Below are 24,776 nucleotides of genomic sequence, written 5' to 3'. Positions count from 1 at the left end.
TTTTGCACATTGTCGATTAACGTCTTCCCACACTTTACATTTACATTCCTTAAGTCACGCAAGCATGCGTAGAATGTATGTGGAAGGAAATTGAACTGAAGGCCAAAATTGGATCCTGCGTCGACCTTCGTCCACCAAGAAAATGTCGTTTATTCAAAGGGTTAATAACCCGTCCAGTTTACATTATCGTCATTATCCATTGGCTATTTAACGGTCTTTTGTTATATGAGTAGTATTTGTGGGATCAGTGTTTTTCATTTTCTCCTTTCACCGATTTATCTGGAATTACCCGGGCTTTATAATTGTCAGTTGCCATTCCAAGCGACGATATCGTCCACTAGGGTTGACATTTGGTAAACTTATAAGGTGATATATACTTTGCACCAGGCTTACAGGACGTCGTCAGGTGCTATAGGTATAAATGGGATAGTCAGTATCTAAAAGATCATAAATCCAGTTTTGGATTTCATGCAGTGTGAGCTAAAGAACCAAACGTGAAACGGAGCAATGTAACATGTTTAAAATGGAAGGGTCAAACGTAAGAGCCACAGGAAAACTGAAAGACGGCTTAACTGAAAACCACATTTCATTCAATACATAACCATTTTCGCGAACATGTAAGCCCAGAGTAAATTGGCATGTAGAGTACACGTTGCGTCTTCGTGTAGTGACACAAAAAGTGCAAGCAATATATACTACATAGGACACACTATACAAGTGAATCGTTTATTTACATAACGTTAAGGATGTTTACATACTCTCAGTGAAGTTAGCACTGACACCAATAAAACAGGGCTAAGATAAATCAAACTGACTATGTACATATCGAATATGTAATTTTGTACAATCAGTAGCACCATGCACGTCGTTCAAACAAATGTTCTCGTAGAGTCCAGGGCTACTTATTTCTCGTGGTGTGGGTGTGCGTTCACCCTTGGGCATGTGTAACTTATAACAAGCCGAAAGCGGCTAGCAGGTGGACCCCTGGCAGGACCCCTGGCAGGACTGGATTGTTCACACTACTTGGGTCCTTTCTTTTTCTTGGTCGGAGACTTGTCTGAACCTGCTGATCCGGGATGTTGCGATTTCTTAGGATGTGCCTCGCGCTTGGTGATCTGCAAAGTACAATAACACCACTATTATGATACACTAACTACCTTGATGCAATGAGGTGATTAAGTTCATGACTGGGGGGGGGGGGGGGGGAGGTGTCATCACGTATCGCGCTCACTTCACAATACTGACGCCTGGTAAATTAAATTGTCCTCAAGAGCAGTGCTTTCGTAATTAAAGAGAAATAATAAAGTTTCACAGTACGCAAAAGAATTGGCTTACCCCTTTCAAAATTTTGTTTTTCAGTTCTTGTTGGGTGAGCGGTCGTTGTTCATCCTCGGAACCCGATGAACCATCCGAATCATAATCGTCGCCAGTCGTCGGAGGAACAATTGCTACAGACGCCATTCCTGGCTGAGGTCCCTGACCCAAAAGACCCACTGCCACCGCGGGCTCACCCTCACGATCAGACTCCTGAAAACGAAAGTACACTTTAACATGGTGGTCTGGGAAAATTATGTAAAGAAACAAAATAATTGCATTTAAAAATACTCACAAGTGCTAAGAGGTTTACCTTTGTGGTGATAAATCCATGAACTTGAAGAAGCTCATTTGTCCTTTGCTCGATCAAACCAAGAAACTGAAAACAAAATACAATGGAAGCTTACACATACATAACATCAACAGTGGTAATGACTCTTATTCAAAAACAGGCACCTCTTTTCAGTTGCGTAATCTGATTGTTGCGGCTTTATATGTCTTATATGTTGTCAGCGGCGAGACTAAATTTTCTGTTCTTGGTGTCCATCTAAGTTGTCGCAGTAAAATACAAAGAACTGATAGAGTTACCTGCATCATGTTGGCATCAGTGACTCCAGATGCTCCTCCCAACATGTCAGTTATGGCACTGCGATCACAATTGATCTTGTTAAACAGCGAGTCCACTCCTGAAAATAAAACAGGATTTGTTTAAAATCCAAAGAACCATGTTTGAAGTAAACATGGGCCCTACGAAAAATAGTGTTCCCTGTTTTGTACTCTGATATAATATGAGAATAAGGGGTTTCAGTCGGCACTTTGACTATCAAATCTATAGAAACACAACCCGTATCGTAATGACTCCTAGCGCCCTCTCCTGGTGAAAAGGTAAGGATCTTTCAAGGATTCTTTCTTTAGAGGATATTGCAAAGATCTTTGCAAGGATTTTCCAAGATCTTTGAGCAAAATCTTTCACTAATAAGCACCCCCTCTTCAATAGCTACCCTCTATCAAGATACCATAACCGGATTGTCCCCAGTCCCCGAGTCGTACATTACACCACGTGGTTTGGGAATCGCTTAATGGTTTAGCAGGCTGAGAAATTGGAAAATACAAATTATGAAAAAAACACAAACATTTTGTGCTTTGACTGCGTTGACACTCTGTAGAGATACGGAGAATCTGCAAATAATGTACTTTGTAATACTGTACTTAGCAACTACAGGAAGCAGTTGTTTACACTACACACACCTGATTTAAGTTGTTCCAGTATTTTCTTGCTCTGTTTATACTGTGTGTCGTACTGATCAGCTTGTTCAGTACTTGAAGACAAGCTGTCCTCTAGATCTTTGAGGAGAGCCTTCCTTTGGGTAGCCATCTCCACTTCCTCACTTTTGAACTTCTCAATTTCTGCCTGATTCTGATCACAGAGACAACAGCCCAGGAATATTAACAATGAGAAACATTAAAAAAATCTTCGTGTCTTAAACAATTTTGACGCAAAAACAAGATGTGCAAGATGTTTGTCTCAAGTAGGGTTCCCAGTGGTTTTCTGATCAGCTGGCTGAAGATATATTACAAGAGGCTTCATGATATTATGTCTGATGACCATTCCATTGCTACTCAAGCCTTGTAATTTTTAACCAAAACAGGCCGCTACTTTTGTCTTGACAGGAGAGGAAAACCTGTCTGTTTTGATCTTCGACTGAGAACTCTGCTCAACTCTGAGGTATAATTTAAAATGATATGTGTGCGAGATGTGAAACCTTTTGGGTGTTTAAAATGTACAGCCCAATGACCTTTTGGGCATAATTTTTGTAATTTGAGAATTTTTGGTAAGGCTGTTTTTTGGAGCTGACAAAAAGCACACAGTCTAATAATCTCACCTCATTTGCACCCCCTCCCCACCAACTGAAAGGTATACATGAGTGTAACATGCAACTGAATCATCACTAAAATAGTTTAAAAATCTTTTGAAGTATTTTTACCTCATTAATTTGTTCTTGTAGCAGTTCAATTTCATTGTTTAGTTCATTAACATAATTGAACAGCGCAAAATTCTTGTCCTCCACTTCAATAAACTTGGATACCAACAGATCAATATCCTCAATACCAGTGGCCTCTTTGATTGTCTGGAAAGCTGCCTCGTATGACTACAATAAAACAACACAAACTGATTTGACATTCTTCTAAACACCACACAAAAACAAGCTGAACACTGTAGAAAGCGAAAAAAGATTCCTGGATTTGGATATCTGTCTGTGTGCCTCCTTCATCACTTATTTGTTTTATTTGTACATATAAACCACTGCCATGGTCACTTTTGCAGAGCACAACGTATTTCTTTGAGCCATTCTTATCTAAAGCTGTTTTCAATTTAGTGTCTAAAGTCAGTCGCATTTACTTAAGTTTTTGCATTGTACACTGATTGTAATTACAAAAAAGTTGTGCCATCTTGTCATCCAATCTAAAGTAAAACCAAAACCAATAGCAACTTGCTTCCATGTTTTCCCATGCTAGTATCCGCTACATGCACATGTATTTTTTTCTTTTTTTGATTGGTTCACTAGATTGTCTGTGTAGTTTGTGACCGGCCAGAGTGATTACGTTGGTTTTGGTTTTACAATACTCAATTGAAAATTGCTCCCATTTGATTTTAAAAGAGTAACAACTAGTCCTCAAAAAAATAATCTGTGGGCAGCACACTACAAAAAACATATCATAAGTAGGAAGGTTTAATGCAGGCAAATTTTTCCAAATAACATGTGAAGGTGCTATCTCTGAGTGCTTCCACTCTCTAGCAATCAAATGAACTTAAACTGTTGGGACAGGAGATAATTAAATTTAACATGGAATGTCCTCCCTACCTCAATGGTTTCCTCAGCTTTGTCACCTCTTTCTTTCTCATCCTTTTTCTTTCTCTGAGATGACAATTCACCCTCCATCATTTCAGCTCTCTCTTCACTTTTTATCCTCATGAATTCTTTAAGTTTGCGATCATGTTCAATGATGCGCATCAGCTCCTTGAGTTCAGTATTATACTGAGCTAAATCTTTATCGGCTTTCTCTTTTAATGCCATCATCTTTCCCTGCGCTTCATCGCTATAAACAACAAAAATTTAAACATATATTTAATTAATTTTAGAAAATAGTGCAAAGAAAATATGCACACTGATTGGTTAAAAATTGTGTTTCTATGACTCAATAGAAACACAGAACTAACACAAGCGGTTGACATAATGATGGCATGAGCAAAGAGAATTACATTTTGATGATCAAAGTAAGCAAGCCATTTTCTTTTATCTGTTGTGTTTTTTTCTAAAAGAAATTAAAGACGTGTTCTTCATGCTTCTATTGAGTTTTAGTATAAATCTACTAGCGTTTTATCATGAATGTCGTTCTCTGATTGGCTACGCTACTATCTATTCTTTGATAGATAGTGAGTAGCATAGCAGTGTGCCCTTGTTAACAAAATGACAGTCACTTCTTGGCATTTTTGAAGTCACTCACAGTATGTGAAGAGGATTTAGACAAAGTTTTGAACGACTAGTAGATTTATACTAAAACAATTAGATTATTCGCTCTAGATTTCTATGCGTAATAGAAATCTCGAGCTCATAATCTAATTGTTTAATAGAAACACTTGTGAAAGTTTGAGAAAACTCGAAAAAGCTGTGGTTACACTGTTGGCTCGTGTTCCCACAGCATTTCTCATTCCCCAAACTTCCACTCCTGTTTCTATTAAACAATTAGATTATGAGCTCGAGATTTCTATCGCACACAGAAATCTAGAGAGAGAAATCTAATTGTCTTAGTATAAATCTATTGGTCATTAAAAACTTTATCTAAATCCTCTTCACAGACACTTCAAAAACACCAAGAAGCAACCGTCACTTTGTTAACAAGGAGACACTGCTACGCTACTCACTATCACAGAATAGCTGGTGAGTAGCGTAGCCAATCAGAGAATGCCGTTTGTGATAGAATGCCAGTAGATTTATACTAAAACTTGATGGAAACATGGTACATGTACATGTTTTCTATTTCTTACATAATGGCGTCATCAGGTATAAGAAGATAAAACACCACTTAAGTGTGGGAGTTATAAGGAACAGTAATGACAAGCAGGAGTCAATAAATTTTATTTACTTTACTTATAAGTTAAGAACAAAAATAAATAATAAAATCTACCCTTTGAATTTTCCTGTCATTTGTCTCCTTCATTAACTAAGATCTGCTTGTTTGTTTTAGATATTATGTAATATCACATTAAATTATTACCAACCGAGCCTCATAAGCTGCTGTTGAGGTTTCAATTCCTTCCATAATATTCTGTTTGTTTTCCACTAACTCCTTCTCCAGTTTCAAGCGAATGGTGTCAAAAGTCTTCTTCTCCAATCGCATGTGATCAAATGTTTCACGCAGATTACCATTTTCTGATAGGCAACAATTGAAGTCTATTTTGGCCTGCAAGAGAAAGGTAAAAAAAAGTCATGTTAAGCAAAAATAACTACCCATGTTCCCAAGTGGTTTCCAATAGGGTCCTGATATCAGAAGACAGATGAACACTTTTAGATAAAACACAGTGCTCTTGACTTTTGAAAGACTTGTTTTAACAGTCACAGATTCTGTCATCGTCAGCTTAACAAATAGATTCCATATTGTCACGTGTCTGTTCAGTAATTGATCAGAGACGACGTCAAAATGTGGTAAGAACAAAAAAGTGGCTCAAAAGGCAATAGCTGAGTCTGTCACTGATGTTCCTACCACATTTTGACATCTTCGGTGATCTATTACTGAACAGATGCATGACAACAAAGAATTTATCTGTTTTATACAATAAAGAGACAAAAAAATTGTTGACATATAATTAATACAAAATAAATCACAGAGTTAATGACAGAAATAATGATTACTTAGAAATATACATCTACATTGTAAACTTAGAAAGCTATAACAGAACAGAAAAGGAATGCAGGGCAGGAAAAAACTCAGGTCCAATTACAAGGGGCAAGTAAATTTTGCTCTTGGGTTAGTGAAAATGGAATTTGGTGGTCCACTGGGCAAGTGAAATTAGCCTCTGTAGTCTTGTTAGTAATGATTTCCACTAAAGACTGCAAGATGAGCAAAACAATGAGTTGAAAGCATGGATTAATTTTAAATTCAAGCATAACACTATAGTCTTCCACTGACTATAGACTGCACCTAGTATATGATGTAGTTTATAACATGCATGAACATTGCACACCTACTGGGCAACTGGGCAACTGGATTTCATATTTTTCCTACCTTGGAATACATAGTTATCTCTGAACTACAATTATTATGGCAGTTATAAATTGGCATGTTTCAATTGTTGGTGTAAAGTAATAATACTCAAACAATAATGGCTGAAAATTAGTGCTCAGGCATGATCTAATAGTGGAGCTCCGCCAGCCCAAAGGGCCGCCAAGTGGAGCCCCATACTGATATAGGAAAGAAAAGGAAACTCATGAGTTGATTTTCTCATGGCTATCATGGCTAGCAGTATTGCTTGTGGGCGCTACGCACGGCAACGACAGAGTCATGCAACATGGTGGCCATACTCCAAATAATAGGTTGACAGGGTCATGCAGCCTTGGTTTACCGTGTACTTCTTTGATATTAGACATCCATGCTATGATCAATTGACACCTGTCAAAACAAGGTATCTGCTGACCAGTATCAGGTGAGCATATTGCCGGCTCAAGTTTACAGCTCATCGAGGTCACGTGTTTTTTGAAGTAGACCGCTGACCAAGTAATGTTTTTGAATGGATTGTGGGCTCATGTCAGGATAACTTGTTGAAAACCAGGCAGGATTGTTCGGAGGCCGGTTAAAACCCAGGATTAAAAGTTAACTGAATTATAACTTCTCCTATACAAATATCTTTTGCTGCTTTGTTTTGTGTATATGATGATTATTAAAACTCAAAACAGAAGGCCAAACAATATACAGAAAACCTCAAAAATTCTACCTTTTCCTGGGTTAGCTTAATAGGGCTTTGAACAACCCGGCCCAGGAGCTAAGTTTTTAGGCTGGCCTAAATCTATATATTACATGCTGAAGAAAAAGCTACATGTAGCCATTTCAAGAACACACTTTATATAAATCATATCAATGTAATAAACATTAAAATGATAGACTGCTTTACCTTGTCTAATCTGTTTTCAAGAACTCTGATATATTTCTGAGTTCTCTTATTCTGCAGATGACTACTATGAACACTACAAAAAATAATTCAAAAGTATCACATGAATGGACAATTTTTGCATCAGCTCTTTAAACAAGTTCAGATATAAAGGATAGGGTTGAAACATTAGTCACACATGACTGTGTTCTTTCAGAAAAATCCATAAAATGAAGGGGTTTTGTTTGATCAACCACTCTCCCACTGGAGATTTCAGCATGGTTTCATACTTTTCCATCCAAAAACATTTACACCTCCCTTTGGGAATTCCACAACCTCTGTGTGCTGAGTATGACCTGGTACTTCCTTCAATCACACATAATGAACCAGTCACATTTATTTATTTCTCCAACAAAAGCAACTTTAAAAAAAAATTACCGGTATATATTTGATGATTGAGGAACCTTAATTATTTTCAATTTTACACAAATTTATGTGACTCTACTAGCTGCCACACAATCATACAACAAGCCACTAAAAACTACATGTACATAAACATGTTGTACATAATTTGTACACTGTACTTGGCAATAAATTAACTACTTTCTTACCCTCCCATATTTTTTCTCTGTTGTTTAATCTTCTTCTCGATTACTCTTATCTGCAAAATTGATTTTAAAAAAATTAAACAAAGAACTTAATAATACTAAACCCTACAATATAAAGCGAAGTTTCTCTATGAACTCTCTTAAAGTCAATGATCGAAGCCTTCTCAAAATAATAAGTCCAAAAGTACATTATATCACAACCAAGTGTGAATATGGCAACTGTTTTTCTGATGTAACCAGAAAAACAACAAACTTGAAATTGTGTGGTTCCCGGTTGACCCCCCACCCCCCCCAGGATTTTCCATCCCAGGGGGCTTCACGGTACTCCCCCCAACCCCTAGAATTTCCATGATTTTTCTACTTGGGCCCCCCTATCCCTTGGAAATTCCATATCCATAAAAAACAAGACTTAACTCATTAATTGTAATAAAATTTAGTTATAGTTACATTGAAGACAAAGATGTACTTTTTCACGGTAGACTGCACGCATGGCACGTTCCTTCATGTCATGTTAAAATGTTTGAACCGGAGTTTCAACTAACAAACAACTGACTTAGAAGTGCTTCACTCCCAAATGGCATAGCAGCTGACTTTTTCTTCACCAAAGGAAGTTTTCATGTAAGAATCTCAGAACGTAAATAAAGCTCTTTCAAATAACCCAGTCAAAGTTTTAATTTATGCATGGTCAAAACAACATATCGAATTACTTTACACACGTAGTAAAGTCGTCACGCAACATTTTTTTCAAATGTTGCTTTATTTTTTCTTTCACCAAAGGAATACATCAATTAAGTCATACGCTTTGTCTCTGTAGTTTGTAAATGATAGTAAATTCATTTTATGCCTTAGTTTTTTGAATTGTCATACATTTCATATGTGAAACACTCATTGTTCATTCAGTCTATAAATGACCAAATGAAATCTCGGCTACCGCTTAAACGCTCCTTGCTGTCCACATTTACATACAGTTCAAGACAAATGGCTTTGAATCGACTTTGCTCACTTAAAGCAAACTATTAACTACACGGATAACAATGAAAAATATGTGATAACCTAGTTATGGCAAGTCCAAAACGGGGAATAATTTTGTACAAGTATCAAACGAAATAAACAAAGTACGAATTGCATTTAATTGACGGCATGATTAATGCTGGAAAAAGCATCTGAGCTGCATGTAAGCTAAATACAGCACGATCCTCAAAGTATAAACTATCAACTTCATTGTTCATGTATTGCTGCGCCTCTTCGTCGGCATTTTGTTCAACTTGACATCCAACAAACACGATACTCAGGATTGCTGTCGGTTGTACGATGTCGGAAGAAAAATGGAAAATATAAAATATAAGAATCTAACATTTATTTCTCAACGGATGGAACATTTCTGTTGGTCTGGGTACCTGAATCAATTGGGAAAGTATGGTAGTGTTCATTCAATCGCATTTCAGACCCACCGGAAAGAAAACTCCTTGAGTAGCCCCCCTCCCCTTTGGAAATTTACCTCTTTTAGACTCCTCTACCCCTCAGAATTTCCGTGACCCTCCGTGGGGGGGGGGGGGGGAGTATGGATATTTTCTGGAACTACACATTCTGTAACACTCAAGGTACATGCATATGGGGGAGGGTATCAATAACTTCTGGAGCCATGCAATAAAAATCTGTTTATTAATCTTCATCACTAGCATGAGATAAACAAAGTCATTATTATTACCTGATCATCAAGTGTTGTTATGTCTTGGGTCACGTCATCAAGCTGTTCCTTGAGTTCATCTGCATTCAAAAAATATCTTTGCTTAAAAATGGTTTTGGTGTAACAATTTTTTAGCCTGTTTTGCTAAATCAACTTTTCTTTTCTCACATTGCAGTAATTAATTAATTAATTAAATAATTAATTAATTGTAATTAAATCTGATACAGACATGAGGTGTATTTGTATTTTTTTTGTGGTGCACCACATGGTACATGTAGTCAAGAGAGACACATCTACCTGAAAGTAATTTGTATTACATAATAGCCATCAAACAAAATGTTTTGAAAGTGATAACAACGTATAGCCAATGCAGGTAATCTGTAATTAAACTTACCTTCCTTAGTTAGAAGAATACTCAATTTGTCTGTATTTGATCTGTCCTGAAATTGACAAAGTACCAAAGGATAAAATAATACTTAATTCAAACAGAACACTTAATTCAAATGTAATCTTTTTACAACCTGCCTAGTGATAGAATGTAGTGATACAAAATTAATGTAGACTAAAGCCTGATAGGAAACTTATTATTTTAATTATACATGTATACCACTTGACAAACTGGGAACAATGGCTTATTTGACAGAGACAGAAGGCAAATTTCACTTCAGTAATGTAAAGAACCTATTTGAAAGTTTGTAACATCTCGTAAACTGAGCTGAAGGTGTTGAAAATTATCCTATCTATGGAAGCATCAGGAGGGTGCATAGTCCCTATCCTGGATTATAGGGGTTTGTTCTGCTCCAAAGCGGTCTTTTTTCAGTCTGGACATATACATTTGTAAACTTTCCAAGGGCAGGGTTTTCACAAGCTGAAGTATAGAAAAGGGTAGGAATCAGAGTGGTTTGTGTCAGTCACTGAACATGAAATTATGCTGAAGCCGCTGAACCATGAGTGTTAAGGCCATTAAACTGGACTATGTCATTTTTTTTATTACTGGACATACACATTTTTTTGTAAAAAAAATTATATTACTGTTAAGATATTTATTTGACTGCACTACATAGTATGTATGGCATGTGCAGGTTACAAAAGGGGTTGTGAATGGTCCTTCAAAAACTCTGGATCTAGCAAAATTTTAGTTGAATTGCAAGAGTCTTGCAGTCTTGTTTTTTAGTAGTTATGTGAGTCTCGCAGTCTTGATTTTTATACGAAGCTGTCTCCGAGTCTTGATGCACTTATCTGTTTTTATACACGACATCTTTTCATCACTTGATATTGAATTTCAATGGAGCAACTGACAAATTTTGGAGAAAAAGTTAAACCCAACTTCTCCTAAATTGTCTGAATTCCAAAAAAACTACAAAACCTCCTGCACGTCCATTTTGGAGCAAGAAAAACAGTTATTTTGTTCTAGGATATCATAACGTAGTGTGTTATAAGCAAATTTCCACTTCCAGCAAGTTCAAAGAAGCTGGCAGTCTCGCAACCTTAAAAGTAAAAAATGTCTCAGGCCCGCAGAGAAAAACGCTTGTTTAGCTGTCTCACAAATTCTTGCATTTACCATTCGCTGTCCCTTACAAAACAGACCAACCAAAAAAACCATAAATATTGATGGTCTGTCTAATGTTAATACCTGGTTCTGATTCTGTATACTTCCAGCCAAGGTGTTATCTTTCATCAATTCTTCATTTTCACTCTCAAGGGAACGGATGGCTTCACTGTAATGAAAGTGAAAGACCATGACCTTACATGTATTCTTTTATCCAAGATGAATTGAGTGATTCCAGAAAAAATCCATACCCATACCACGGGTGGCTTCTTGGACTGGATGCATGGGAGGGGGAGAATTCAGCTCTAAATCTTGACTGAAAATTGTAAACAGAATTTTCTTGGAGGGGGGGAGGAATTAGCGCAAGTTTCCCGTTTGTTAGAAGCTTTAGGCAGTAAAACAGGAATTCTAAAAGGTCTGAAAAAAATCGGAAATTCCAGAGGGGAGGAGGGGTTAACAATTCTGGAATTTGGAGGGCATGGGGGGGGGGGGGGGAAGGAGGTTTAGAACATTTTGAAATTTCCAAAGGCAAGGGGGGGTTAAAATGTTCATGCTGCCTGTGGTAGGGTATGGAGGTATGGATATTTTCTGGAATCACCCATTAAATATGGGAAAATTTAGTAATATTAGCAATTATTTCTTAACAAATAACATTTCTGTATCATACATGTATAATATGGGTTTCATGAACTTTAGGTCACATTATTTAGTGGGAAAACTGTCAACTGTTTTGCTAAACAAGGGAGTCTATCATCATATTGAAAGGTTGACTGACTGGAACATGAAAACTGAACATTAACACACAATGCAAACATAAGGAATACATGTAGCTGGTTTGCATGAAACCTACATTTGTTTTCTTATGAGGTTCTGAGTCTCCTCACTGTAAGCCCTTCTGTCTCCTTCAATGATACGATACTGGCGTTGGAGCTTTGCAAGTTCTTGTTCAGCTGAAATTAATCAAGTATAAAACAAATACAGTTGTGATAGAAGTTGATCAGTTGAGTCTCAATAAAGTGTTTTCATATATTTTATGTCAACTGTTAAGGGAATGGGCCTACAAATTTCAGGAAGGAACCTCCTGACCAGTGTGAGCATGGGGCAGTGATCTGTCTGTTTAGTCAGTAATGATCTCTTTCTCCTCATTTTGGTGCTCAAATTTTTTAAAAGCCCAAAATTAGATGCTGTTTCTGAAATTGATAGCAATAACACCACTCGCTGGGGTACTTCCTTGTGGGCTATTTCTGCTTCAAAATTTTTTGAACCACTTTTTAATATTTATGTGTATTTTTCCTTGTTTAGATTATGATAGCAAATATAAGACAAATTAGTATGACAACATAAAGTAAAATTAAAATGATTATAAATTTGAAAAGTTTTAAACCAAACATAAACCATTAATATATTTACATGACTGTGTGAATGTGCCATGCTTTAGGATATGGCTTTTGAGCCTTTTAGGCTTGGATTGAAGCGAGACCCACAGACTGTATCAACTGATGATAATATACAGTATATATATCTATATGTAACAGACTTTTCACTCTGAACAGAAAAAAGCAGATAGAGAATTAACCCAAGATTTCCTTTGTTTGGATATTATATACACAAACAGGCAGGTCTGAAAATGTCATGGATTTTGGAGATCTCATCTGACAATGGTGTAAGAAAATAATTTATTTTGGTTTGGAATACAAGTTGAGTCAGGATTTGGAGAACTAACTAGGTTTCACTCAATATAATGTATAACAACAATTCCATGGAAAAGCCCCCACACTCACTGCAACCCTCTGCATGTAATGTGTGAATATCATGAAAGTTATTATGTTACAGAAGTATGCAGACATTTGACCACAACGCAGACATTTTATACTAATTCTAAAAATCTTCGTCATTTTCACTTATCTCTACCATATTTACATAGCCTGTGTAACAGGTGTTAAATGGGGGAAGGGGGGGGGGGGGCAAAGTGCAGATGGAATGGATGGGGACTGGGAGAAAAGAAGAATGCCTGATATAAGAACCCCCTTTTGTTCATTTCTGTGTTCACTGGGAACACAAAATTCCCATTGGCTAATAATCACTGAATAACTTATTAATTGTTAGTTGCACAATCTCATCAAAGGCAACCAAAAATAGTTGCAGACGAAGAAGTATAAGCATGGGCTTTGAGAGATTTAAATCTCACTATTGTGACCAAATTTATGTTAAAACCCAGGCAAGAATCAGTCATAACTTACAGCTCTTTCAGCTGGAAGAGCAGTTTCAGGCACTTGCACCTGCAGGATATGGGAAAAATCTAATTTATCAAATGTTTGTTCTTACTAAAAACTATGAACTGAATGGGAAAGCGTTGATCCTCGTTATTTCACCTTTGAAAAGTATCTTTGAAGGACCAGCTGCAGGAGATGGAATCACTGGGCTATCCTACTGCTCATTTCTCCAATTTACCAGACGTATGTTATTCACCGATGTGAATTTAAAATACTGGCTATCTTCCACTGCCTCACAGTTTGTAGCAGAAGCAGCTATGGGATTGTTTGAAGTTACAGCAGTCTTTATAACACAGCATAATTCTACAGCATTTCTGATTTTGCGGCCACTGGGAAATGATTTCAATTGACTAAATTCCCCAGGAAGTCAGTTACGCTGACAAGCATTTCTGATTGGCAAACCTGATGACAGTAATTGATACTTGATGAAATCAGATTACATCAAAATTGTTGGGCGTAATGCGAAAACCCAGGTTCTTATAGCAGGCGTTTCTTTCACTTCTTCCTTGTGTTTTTCCTCCCACTTCCCCGTTTATGCCTGCAATGCAGGCTATATTTACAAAAATTCTACACTACATCTTTGACATGGTTTCCAACTGAACAATGGATTTCTTAAAATTTATCTCAGAGTACTTGTAAGAAACTCTGGAGAATTTGGCTAAGTGCAAGTTACATCAACATGTTTGTCATACAAACCTACCAACCCTCCCAGTTTGGTTGCGAGTCTCCTATTTTTTTGTCATTTCCTGTAGTCTCCTGACAAAAACCAAAATTCCCTGGATTTTTGGAAATATATCGACTGGAAAAAATCATTAAATGATGTTTCTAAAACTTTGTATTAATCTAAAAACTATGTGATCAATACACACTAACAGATCTTTTTTTTTTTCCTTTATTGTATGTCATGTGCCAATCAATGGGGTCTGGGTATGAATCAGCCGACTTCATGCCACATGCTTCCTTGTGTCAGACAAGCAAAATAATGTCATATGACATTCTAGTTTTTTACATAATCTCCAGGTTTATTTGAGTGTACATGTACCTCAAGATTTTTTAATTTTTCACCCTTGGAGCCTGGCAGATCTGTACAAAAACATAATGTGTTATCAAAGCTACAATCATATAATGCAATTACCCAGTCCATCAACCTCTGCCTCACTTCCTTCAGATCGTCTACTGTGGACCCTTTGCATGCTGAATTCTAAAAAAAGCTAACAATTCAAACAGGAATACAAATAAGTCACTGAATTCATTTAACATCAGTTACAAATGAAGCAAGTTCTTTTAGGAATGATAAATATGCCATCAATAGGCATTGTAGCAGGTCAGTGATCATTGCCACTTTTTGGAAAACTGCATACCCCTGACAAATATCTTCCATGTCAAACCAAATATTCTTTTCAGCATAACTATCCAATATTAATGTGCAATGTTCTATTATTGTTTTCTTGTGCAACAAGTTAGTTTGCACTTAATAAAGTGTATTATTGTTTGTCTCACAATGTAGTCACTTGATATGTAGCGATATACATAGCGATCTACATATCAAGTGACTACATCGTGAGACAAACGATAATACACTTTATTATTGCATCTACTACAATGAATAACAACAACCTTTTCCCCAACAAGTTTGCACTTATTTAATTTAAATGTGACCTTAAGCAAGGTGCTAATAACGTGAAGCCGAATGGGCTATTGACCCATGGCCCTAGAGGGCGAAGGGTCTAATTGTTTAAGTATCACCCCCCTAGTCGGACAGAAAAGGATACAATAATAAAGTTAGCTAATGTAAGTTGAAGAAATATTTATTTGGGAATAAAACAAAAGAAAGCCTCACGCTAGATTGCGCCAATTTTGCTACTCAAGGACTATTACTAATGGTGACCTAGTAGCGTAGCCAATTAAAATGCAGGATTTGCATTAGTCTACTAGTTGAGTCATACTAAAATACCATAGTACTTTACTTTGAGTGATTTCTTATTCTGGTATCCTCTTTCTTTTTTTAATCGTATCTACAACAAAATTCTTGATTGTGATTGGTTCTCCGTGCGCCTATTTGCCACGTAATTGGCATGTGATCACATGGGTGTCCTATAACAGTATCCAATTTGAACTTTTTGTAACTGGACACCTGTAATTGGATACCCCCGTGATTCACACGTCAATTGCGTGCGCTTTAATTGCTTTCTTTGCATTGTTTCCTACAGTTTTCAAAGCTTATGAAACGTGCTAAATATGTTTTCACTCAAAAGAAGTTCCCAAAAAGAAATTTTCAATTCCGAAATTAGTTCTAAATACGGTTAATTAGTAATTGGACCTTGTGTCATACAACTCAGGGATTAATCATGCTCGTAATTTCAAATCGGTCTCGCACTTTGCGCTCGTCCAATTTTGAAATTACTCGCACGGTTACTCCCTGAATTGCACTCCACTCAGTCCAATTACTATTACATATAAGAACATGATTTTTTTGAATCAGGCTAAATTGGTTATATATGGTGCTTTACTGGCCAACTTTCAACCTGACGTTTTTAATCCACTTGTTCTCATATACAGTGCAACCTTGATTATCAGGACTTGTTGGGACTAGACGAAATGGTCCGGATAAGCGAGGGTCCGGAAAATAAAAAATATGAATATTAATGAAGAACAAAACTGTTTAAATCAAGCAACATTTAATCGTGAAACAACACTTTTACAAATCGTTTGGAAAACAATATGGTCTACTGTACATCTTGAACCACTCAACTCTCAGCCAATCAGAACTCATTCGAGTGTTCTTCATTAGTTACGATGTGTGCGAGTGCTGCTTTTGCTCTTTAAGGTGGCCAAACACAGTTTTTGATACCTATGTTTCATTCACCTTTTTCTCTAAAACCCTTGATCCCTTGGTCACCAAAAATGGCAGCAAGCAAGTTAACAACACAAACTTTGGTTTTTTGATGGTTAAGCTGACGTGTGTGCCATTGTCATGGCAACATGAATAAAAACAAGAAGATCTGTTGGATCTTATAACCACGCTTTTAAAATTTAACTGTTTCTTAGTACTACAGTCGCAACGCAGTGCATATTCCAAAGCAATCTTTGATGATTCATTGATTACTGTAGACATCACAGCACTTGATCAACATAAACTCTATTATCGCACCATCAGGCGTAGCCGTTGTGACATCTCCGATGACATAATAGTCTTAATCTGGAAGTTTCTTCGGGATATGTATGGGCATGAAGATACGAACACTATTACAAACCGCTTTCTTTCTTTAAAGTCACGATTAAATTTAATTGTTTTTTCCCCTTGAGTTAAGGGTTAGCAAAGAAGTCACACGAGTCACATAATTCAAGAATTGCGTTATCTACGGCTATCTTTAGTACGGTGGTTATTTCCCTATCAATGACGTAATCTTTGCACGTTCTGACACGTTCTTTGCTTGGCTTGCAAATATTTAATTTTCTTTCCGATCTATGAACTGCGATGAAACAGTCAAAGGATTTACTTCATTTGCCTAAAACCGCAAGAAATAGTCGCAAAATTACAAATAAATTAATGACCGTCACTTCTACAGAAATAAACTTGCAAAGTAAACACGATCTTATTTGTCACGTAGCGAAAGTGAAAGCTGCAACGTCAGCGCATTCCATGGCTGACGTAATACCTTTTTTCAGCGTATTTATTATTCCCTTTAAATCCAACCCTTTGATAAAGCGAAAAGAAAATATATTTTACCCACAAAAAAGAAAACAATATCCATAAAATTGTCCGTGTGTTTATGTTTTAACAGCTTCTGGCGGAAAAACATCACACATTGCGTGACTCAAAGTTTGGCCGAGCGGAGGTCTGCGTCTGGTCACCGACAAAAAAAATAAAAAAAAAATAAAATAAACCACGGGTAAACCTAGAACCGCGCTCGGCCCATGGCCGCGCGGTTAATAAACAGGCCTTTAAAATCAGTTTTGTTTATTTGTAGAAAATCTAGTCATTAGATTTTCTTTATAATGTGCATGCACCCAGCTTGTAACGATTCTCACAAGTTAAGACCATTTTGCTAATAATTTAACAGAGAGATCTTTAATTATCCCTTGTTGAAGGTTTACTGGAATATCTCGAGTTTCCTTTGTTAAAGTTCAATTATTTTGAATACTCCAGTTACTTATTTCCTAAAGTATTTTCATGCCAAATTTCGTGAAATTCTAATGAGTGGTTCTCAAGAAATAGGCGTATTTCCGAGAGTGCAAATTTTCATTCAATCGCAATTTTTTGACTTACTATACATGTGCTGCATTTAACTGGGTTCTTTTGGTAACAAAGAAAAAGCTGAGAATTGCTGAGTTCTTTGCATCTTTACCTTTTCTAACATATATTTATGATAAAAGACTAAAGCCATCAATACACTGCATTCAATTATAGAGAAAAATAACACAGATAGTGCAGGTGTTGAGTAAATAAAATGATCTATCTATTGACGGCATGTTTGTTTTTTGCAATCCTTGTGCGTGCACTGAATTGCATCAGCAAAAGCGCACGCGAAAACTGTGTTCGGCCACCTTAAAAGCAAAACAAACTCGCTTTTGAATGCACTTTTCAACGCTATAGTTTTAAAAAGAATATTGCTACGGATCTTGATCATGACTAATAAATATTCACGACAAAATTGGGACTAAAGAAAAAGTCCAGATAATCGAGGTACGGATAATAGAGGTTCGACTGTATGGGTGTTTACTGATACCCCTTCATGTCATAGCTGCAACTCATCGAGGAAATTTGAATGGTGATGTGAAATCGACCTGTTGTGAACCCCCCATAAACAGTCAACCAAAGACAATCATTTTTTCCCTCCCCAAAGACATTGTAAGATCCTCGCTCTGCCCAGGATATATAATCATATCATAATAGGTATTGGTGAATAAAATGCTCAGGGTGACCTGCAATGGACTAGCCCATCACCAGGGCAGGGAAGGGGAGAGCGAGGGGAAGAACTAAGCCAGAGTGAGTGTGACGTGCCACTGGTCTGATGAAGAAGCCAAAGCCTGTGAAACGCGTAAGACTTGTTGCTGTACATTTAAAAGATTTCATGTGCATTTAAAAGACTTCATGTACAGGACAATGCAGTACAATACGGTTGTCTCCTATGCTTGAATTGTGTCTCAATATACAAATGAACTTATGTCATAGGTGACTTTGCTAAGCAGAATCTGTCGAACAATCCCGTTTATGTTTTTGTGCAACTGATCAACGTGTAAACTCACAGGGAAAAATATCTCGCTAAGGAAAAAAAATAAAACAGAGAGTACTTTCATTGATAGCAGCACAATCTAAGGAACAGTGAACTTACCAAACTACTTTCTTTTTACGACTTCAGAGACACACTACAAGATGACTCCGAGCTTGCTTCGAGCTGCTTATCTGTGTTCGAACTCAGCTTGTTGCCATGGAAATTCTTTCTAGTACCCAGGCGCTTTGGAGCCGAACTTTAATCGGCGCAAAGGATCAAGGGCGGATATCCAAGGAGTTACTACCACAGGCTACAGGCCATGACCATATACATGAAGTCCTTAAGACTCGAGCCTGAAATAGCACCAGCATGGTTCGAGCACGGCCGCCAAATCGAGCTCTGAAAAGAGAAAAAATACTCGCCCTTGCAAAGGTAAACCTTAATATATATAGGCAAAGCGGTCAGAAATTACGGTGTTTCCAGGCGTAGTCAATCGATAAACCGATAATCGTTATCAATCAATAACAATCAATACAATATTATTTTTGTCCTTTTACAAGTTACACAGATAAAATGATTGATAATTTTTTCTGTAATGGTGTTATTGAGTCATTTTATATTTATAGCCGGTGTATCTTTTACAATCATCAACAAAATAACAAAAACAGAAACAACTAACGAAACATTTTGGGCTTGACATCTTTTGTTGCTAGTTTACAACACCGGAAGAAGCTCAGGCTAGTCTGTGTCAGTAGAGTAGCAGCTTAAAACCCTCCAGTGTTATCGTAGCATTTAGATGAAGCGAAATAAACAATACAGTCAGTGTTCTAGTGATTTCAATTATTTGCATTTTTTCAATCAATAACAATCGATATTCGGTAATTCGTAAAGACAGGAATTATTGATTGTTAGCAATTTTTGTCATTTATGGATAGCAATCGATAAAAAATTTTTCTATGTGTTTGATTGTTATCAATTGCAGATGTCAATCAATAACAATCGGCGATTGATATCGATTGATTTCAAATGTCAATTTTTATTGATTCACTATGCCTGGAGTGTTTGTATGGGAATCCGATGGCAAATAACTTTTTTAAAAATTGAATTTTACTCAATTTGTGAATTGCAACGTTAAAATACTAGGTAGAAGATTATATTCACCAAGTTTGAAGGATGTAGCTTTGCTAGAAGAAGCTCAGTTAAGTTTTCTAATTTTCCATTTATTTGTCTGTACATTTGGCTGGGTAGACGCAGTTCGCAGGAAAAAAATTATAGGCAAATGTATGGGAAATTAAAAATTAATTGAGCATCTTTTAGCCCAGCTATGTCCTTCAAATTTGGTGAATACAATAAGCTACCTAGTATGGTAAAGTTGCGATTTATAAGTTATGCAAAATTAATATTTCAACAAAAGTTATTTGCCATCTGATTCCCATATAAACACGGTAATTTCTGACCGCTTTGCTTACCCAGCAAGATGGCATTGTTGCAAGTGCAACAACTTCAACTGGGGCCATCTGAAGCCATTGTAGAGTTTTCAGGAGTTCTCAACCAATCACAGCACAAGTTTGAAAGCAAAGTGTGTTGAGATCTGATCTGGCCATTCCTATTGGAGAATCGTCAGTGTAAGCCATTGGAACAGATCATATTGATTGACAGCTACATGTAACTACAAACAAATTTTGTCAACTTGAACAGTTGACATATACTGTTACAAGCCCTCAGTTTATGATGGTTGTTTTAGAATAGTAGTTTTGTATACTTGTATATGGGCCTATTAGCAGGGCCAAGGAGGGTTTATAAATGGGGGGGGGGGGGAGTATACATGTAAATCAGCTTTCAGGTATACACTCTTATAGGTATATGTTTCATACTGTACCCCTTATCCCAACATAGTTCTTACATTTTGTCTTCTTCATAGGGTTTTCGTGGTCGTTCTAAGAACTGCTACAGTATAGCAATAAGAAGAGTCCAGAAAGCTCTGCAGTATCAGTACATCAGCAGAAGGCTGAAGAAAAGAGAAATGCGTACAGTGAGTATATTCACTGCTTTGGTTTGCCTTTTTGTACCCATGACTGTTGTCACTTATGTTACACTCTTTCTTTTTTTTTTAGCTGTGGATCACCAGAATAAATATTGCTACCAGAGAACACAATATCAACTACTCAACCTTCATGCATAAAATGGTTCAGGTATGATCTTGTATTTCTTGCTTCTACTTATAGGAACTATCCATTTACAAAGAGGAGTCAGGGAACTGATTTCTAATCAGCATGTGGTTAAAACACTTTGTAAGCTTTCCTTTTGCGGTGACTGATAAAGATACAACAGTACTTAGTGGGGTGCTGGCATTTAGACACAGCTGATTTTGCTGCATGTATATGCACCATAAACTTCTGAAAGTAACAACCCCTTGAAAGTAGCGACCCTCCGAAAGTAACATCAAAAAATTGTGGCCATTAATGAATCCCAAAAGTAGCAACCCCCTGAAAGTAGGAAGTCCACCCCCAACCATTCCCCCTCCCCAAAAATAGTGAGACCCAGTTTCAATAGTATTTTTATTTTTCCAATCAATAGTCGGGTGAAAGTTATGTATAGTAAGTTCATTTAATGCACTCTTCAAGAAGGGAAGTTGTCGCTTATGCCACAAAGCGTTGCGTTGTAAAATGTCAGTTCGTGCTTCATCAGTTAATGCTGCGCCTGGTTTAAGGGGCAGTCTAACCAAGATTTAGTGTTACTTAAAAGTCCAATGAAGGTGTTGGTATTAATTGGAAATCCACTAGTAGTTGCCTAACCTTGCTAAAATGCACGGTACTAGTCACAAAAGTTGTTTTTAACTGTTATGGCAACGGATGAGTAGGAAAGAAGTGGTCTAAACCTTGAAAATATCGGGCCGATGTTTTCAAGTTTGACAATGTTACTTGGAGGAAAATCACTAAAACTCATTGATCTCTTAGCGATTGAGTTTTTGCCTTTTTTTCTTTTTTGTCGTTTTAAGGTATCAGTGGGTGCACCTTTATAATTTTAGCATAGTTTGCACAAAAACCTTAGAAGACCTCTCGTGATACTGCCCCTTTAAAACAAAACTTGTAGAATTTTCATCAAGTATTGGTCCTGAAAAGCCCCAGTGGGGAGTGGCTGATTAAGTACTTTTTTAAAAATGTAATATAGGAAACTTTGCTTCAAAGTACTTTCATTTTCATCAGGAGCATATTAAAAGGAATGTTTCTTGAAATGTAAATTGAAAACTCGACCAGAGCTCTGAGATGTTGTCACAGCAGACTAATGTAGCAGTGCATCATGAAGTACAAACAATTTATGGTATCTATCTAGCTTTCCTGCCAACCATTGACAACACAGTTTAGACATGAAGAGTTCACCCATGTGGCAGTAATATAGATTTAGATGGGCTAGCTTCAGTCTTCAAATAGACAGCTTGGATTTATAGTTAAAACAAATTTATTTCTCTTACCTCAACAGTGTAACATCCAATTAAACAGAAAAATGATGTCTGAACTGGCCATACATGAACCTAGATCATTCAAGGTTTGTGTGCAATTACGTACAGAGAGGAAGGAATTAAGGAAGGGAGCAAGGAACGAGGGGGGGGGGGGAAGACAGGGGCAAGTAGGGATACAGGCAAAAGAAAGAGTGGGAGGGTGCAAGAAAGCAGGTGGGAATGCATGGAGAGAGCAAGGGAGACAGAAAGGCAGGGAGAGCAGGTAGAAGGGAGACAGATCCATGTAGGTAGACAGGCATGAATGAGATGGTTGGGGAGAAAGGTGGGAAGCAAAGGAAGGAGAACAAGCAAAGAGAGACAAAAGAAAGGAGGTGAACAGATGGGAGGGATGAAAAGAGGGATGCAAGCAGTCACAGGAAGAGAGGAAGATTGGAAAATGTTCAGTCTTCACATCCACACAAAATGCCCGATGTCAGTGCTCTTATTGACTATTTTTGTAAATAATTTGTATCTTGCAGGCCCTGGCAGAACTTGGAAAACGTCGCTTAAAAGATGGCTTATTGGCAGCTCTTTAGTAATACATTGATACTCCTTGGAATCAAAAGATCATATAAACAGTGCTTTGCTTATTACTGCAGTGAGGAAGGTCACATCATGAATACTGATGCCCTAGTATTGATCTTAGTCATATTAAACAAAATATTGTTAAATTTTTGTACTTATTATTTTCTCTTGGGCAGTTTGTTCTGAAATGGCCATTAATTCCTTTATTACATGGAACAGGTTATGTTTGACATGTATACTGGACGTACTTGGTGCTGTCTTGTGTGGTTATTTTAGTGTCATATTCATCATGTACATCACAGAATGATGCAGCCTAACACCAACACATAATGCCTACAACTCATGGAAATAACTTTCTACGCAAATGTCACATTATTTTTCAATAACCTGTTACCATGTCCATGCAATATGATGATGAATTCCTTTTGTGTGTCATCTTATATACTTATTTTTAATTATGTAGATACCTGGCCTATATATTTGTCAAGATTTATTAAAATTTGCAAAATGCTGTATGACCAGTTAATTTGGCAGGCAAATGTTTCTTCCCATTGACAATTTGCTGTGTACTAGAAGAATTAACCTGCTCAGTCTTGCAAATATCATCTTATTTTAGCCTTATTGTTGACTGAGAATCAGGCAATATTCTGTATGATTTTGCATTGAAATCTTTAATATTTGTACTCAACTAATTAGTTTTGTATGTTTCACTGTGCCACCTTTTGTATCAAGATTTTAAAGCCAAATTTCATTCAGAACCACAGGTTAAGAGCTCATTGAGGTCATGCATTTCTTTAAAGTCCAAGGTTTTTCTCTGACCAGGTACTGGTTTTTTGATTAGGTCGTGGGCTCAAATTATGGCGCAAATTAACCCCTGGCTCATTGTTGACTTTCTGACATAATTTATTCCTTGCACAATCATCTCTTGGAAAGTCCCTGATTATATTACACATGTATTTACTACAATCTTGGGTACACTTATTGGGTATGGTTTGTTCAAACTTAACTGGAAGAAATAGTGAAACCACATGCTGAACAATTACATGCTCACACTTGATGATTTTTTTTTAGTTTCTGATTCAAGAAAAACAAATCCTCATTTTCCTTTATGGTTAATTATGGCAATCAGGAGCTCTGCTTTTAGTCTTGGCTAAATCTGCATACCAGCAGAGCTGTGGTGGCCCAAAGGGCTGCCAAGCAGAGCCCCATACTCATATAGGAAAGAAAAGGAAACCATGAATAGATTTTCTCATAGTTATCATGGCTTGCTCACAGACAGGTATGCATAGCACTGGCATACAGCTAATAAAATGATTGTTAGCTATTGTTGTACTGACACTACTTCCTTGTGCCATACACAGCTGCTTGCATCAGCACTGAGAACTGTGGAAGGCATGCTAAAGCTGTGTTCAGAACAAGTTATCAGATTTGGTATTGCCTTAGCAACAGCATGTTGATGTCTTGGGGACACCATTTTGAAAATACTGTAATTAAATTAGCCATGATAACAGAAGTCCAGCAACAGGACAGGCAGACGTAGGTTTACACAAGCAAGTTAGTTTGCACCCCTTTCACTTGTATACAAGTTAACAATAGGTAACAACCCTTTTACCTGTATGTATATATACTTAGTAGAAAAATGACCAATTCCCTATGTGAGACGTACGAGCAGAGGATCATGGTAGTTGTATTCATGAAAATAAAAAACCTCCAGTCCAAGATGATGAGTACAACTACCATGATTCCTTGCAGGCTTGTCTCATAGAGGGAATTGGCCATTACAAGAAATAAATGACTAGCTTTAAAATTCTAATATGGTAATACCCACTGACCAAAATCTCACATGTAATGAAACCTGACTAGACTGATGGACGATCGTATTTATGCAGTGGAGAATGACAACATGCACATTAATTAACTGATGTTTTTTTAGGAAAAACTTGCAGTTATTTTAAAATTA

At 37.0% G+C, this 24,776-nt stretch overlaps 2 protein-coding genes across 2 annotated transcripts; one reads left to right on the top strand and one right to left on the bottom strand.

The window, feature by feature from the left end:
• Positions 1 to 709: 709 nt before the first annotated feature.
• LOC145482600 (coiled-coil domain-containing protein 63-like) lies at positions 710 to 18,989 on the bottom strand. The gene is made up of 16 exons (XM_081461205.1): positions 18,913 to 18,989; positions 14,712 to 14,787; positions 12,154 to 12,253; positions 11,388 to 11,472; positions 10,149 to 10,194; positions 9,776 to 9,834; positions 8,071 to 8,120; positions 7,484 to 7,556; positions 5,597 to 5,778; positions 4,179 to 4,413; positions 3,300 to 3,464; positions 2,563 to 2,731; positions 1,903 to 2,000; positions 1,628 to 1,693; positions 1,336 to 1,527; positions 710 to 1,115 (listed from the first exon to the last, which is right to left on the bottom strand). Exons 2-16 carry the CDS (start codon positions 14,767 to 14,769, stop codon positions 1,020 to 1,022), a joined length of 1,674 nt encoding a protein of 557 aa, XP_081317331.1. The 5' UTR covers positions 14,770 to 14,787; positions 18,913 to 18,989; the 3' UTR covers positions 710 to 1,019.
• A 76-nt stretch (positions 18,990 to 19,065) lies between these two features.
• On the top strand, positions 19,066 to 24,775 carry LOC145482644 (large ribosomal subunit protein bL20m-like). The gene is made up of 5 exons (XM_081461254.1): positions 19,066 to 19,224; positions 20,714 to 20,824; positions 20,907 to 20,984; positions 22,273 to 22,338; positions 22,771 to 24,775. The coding sequence occupies exons 1-5, from the start codon at positions 19,162 to 19,164 to the stop codon at positions 22,825 to 22,827; spliced, it is 375 nt and encodes a 124-aa protein (XP_081317380.1). The 5' UTR covers positions 19,066 to 19,161; the 3' UTR covers positions 22,828 to 24,775.
• The last annotated feature ends 1 nt before the right edge of the window (position 24,776 follows it).

Source organism: Orbicella franksi, chromosome 3 (assembly GCF_964199315.1).
Source record: "Orbicella franksi chromosome 3, jaOrbFran1.1, whole genome shotgun sequence".
Classification (NCBI taxonomy): domain Eukaryota; kingdom Metazoa; phylum Cnidaria; class Anthozoa; order Scleractinia; family Merulinidae; genus Orbicella; species Orbicella franksi.
The sequence above is the reverse complement of the archived record's forward strand: the minus strand, read 5'-3'. Positions and strand labels throughout refer to the sequence as shown.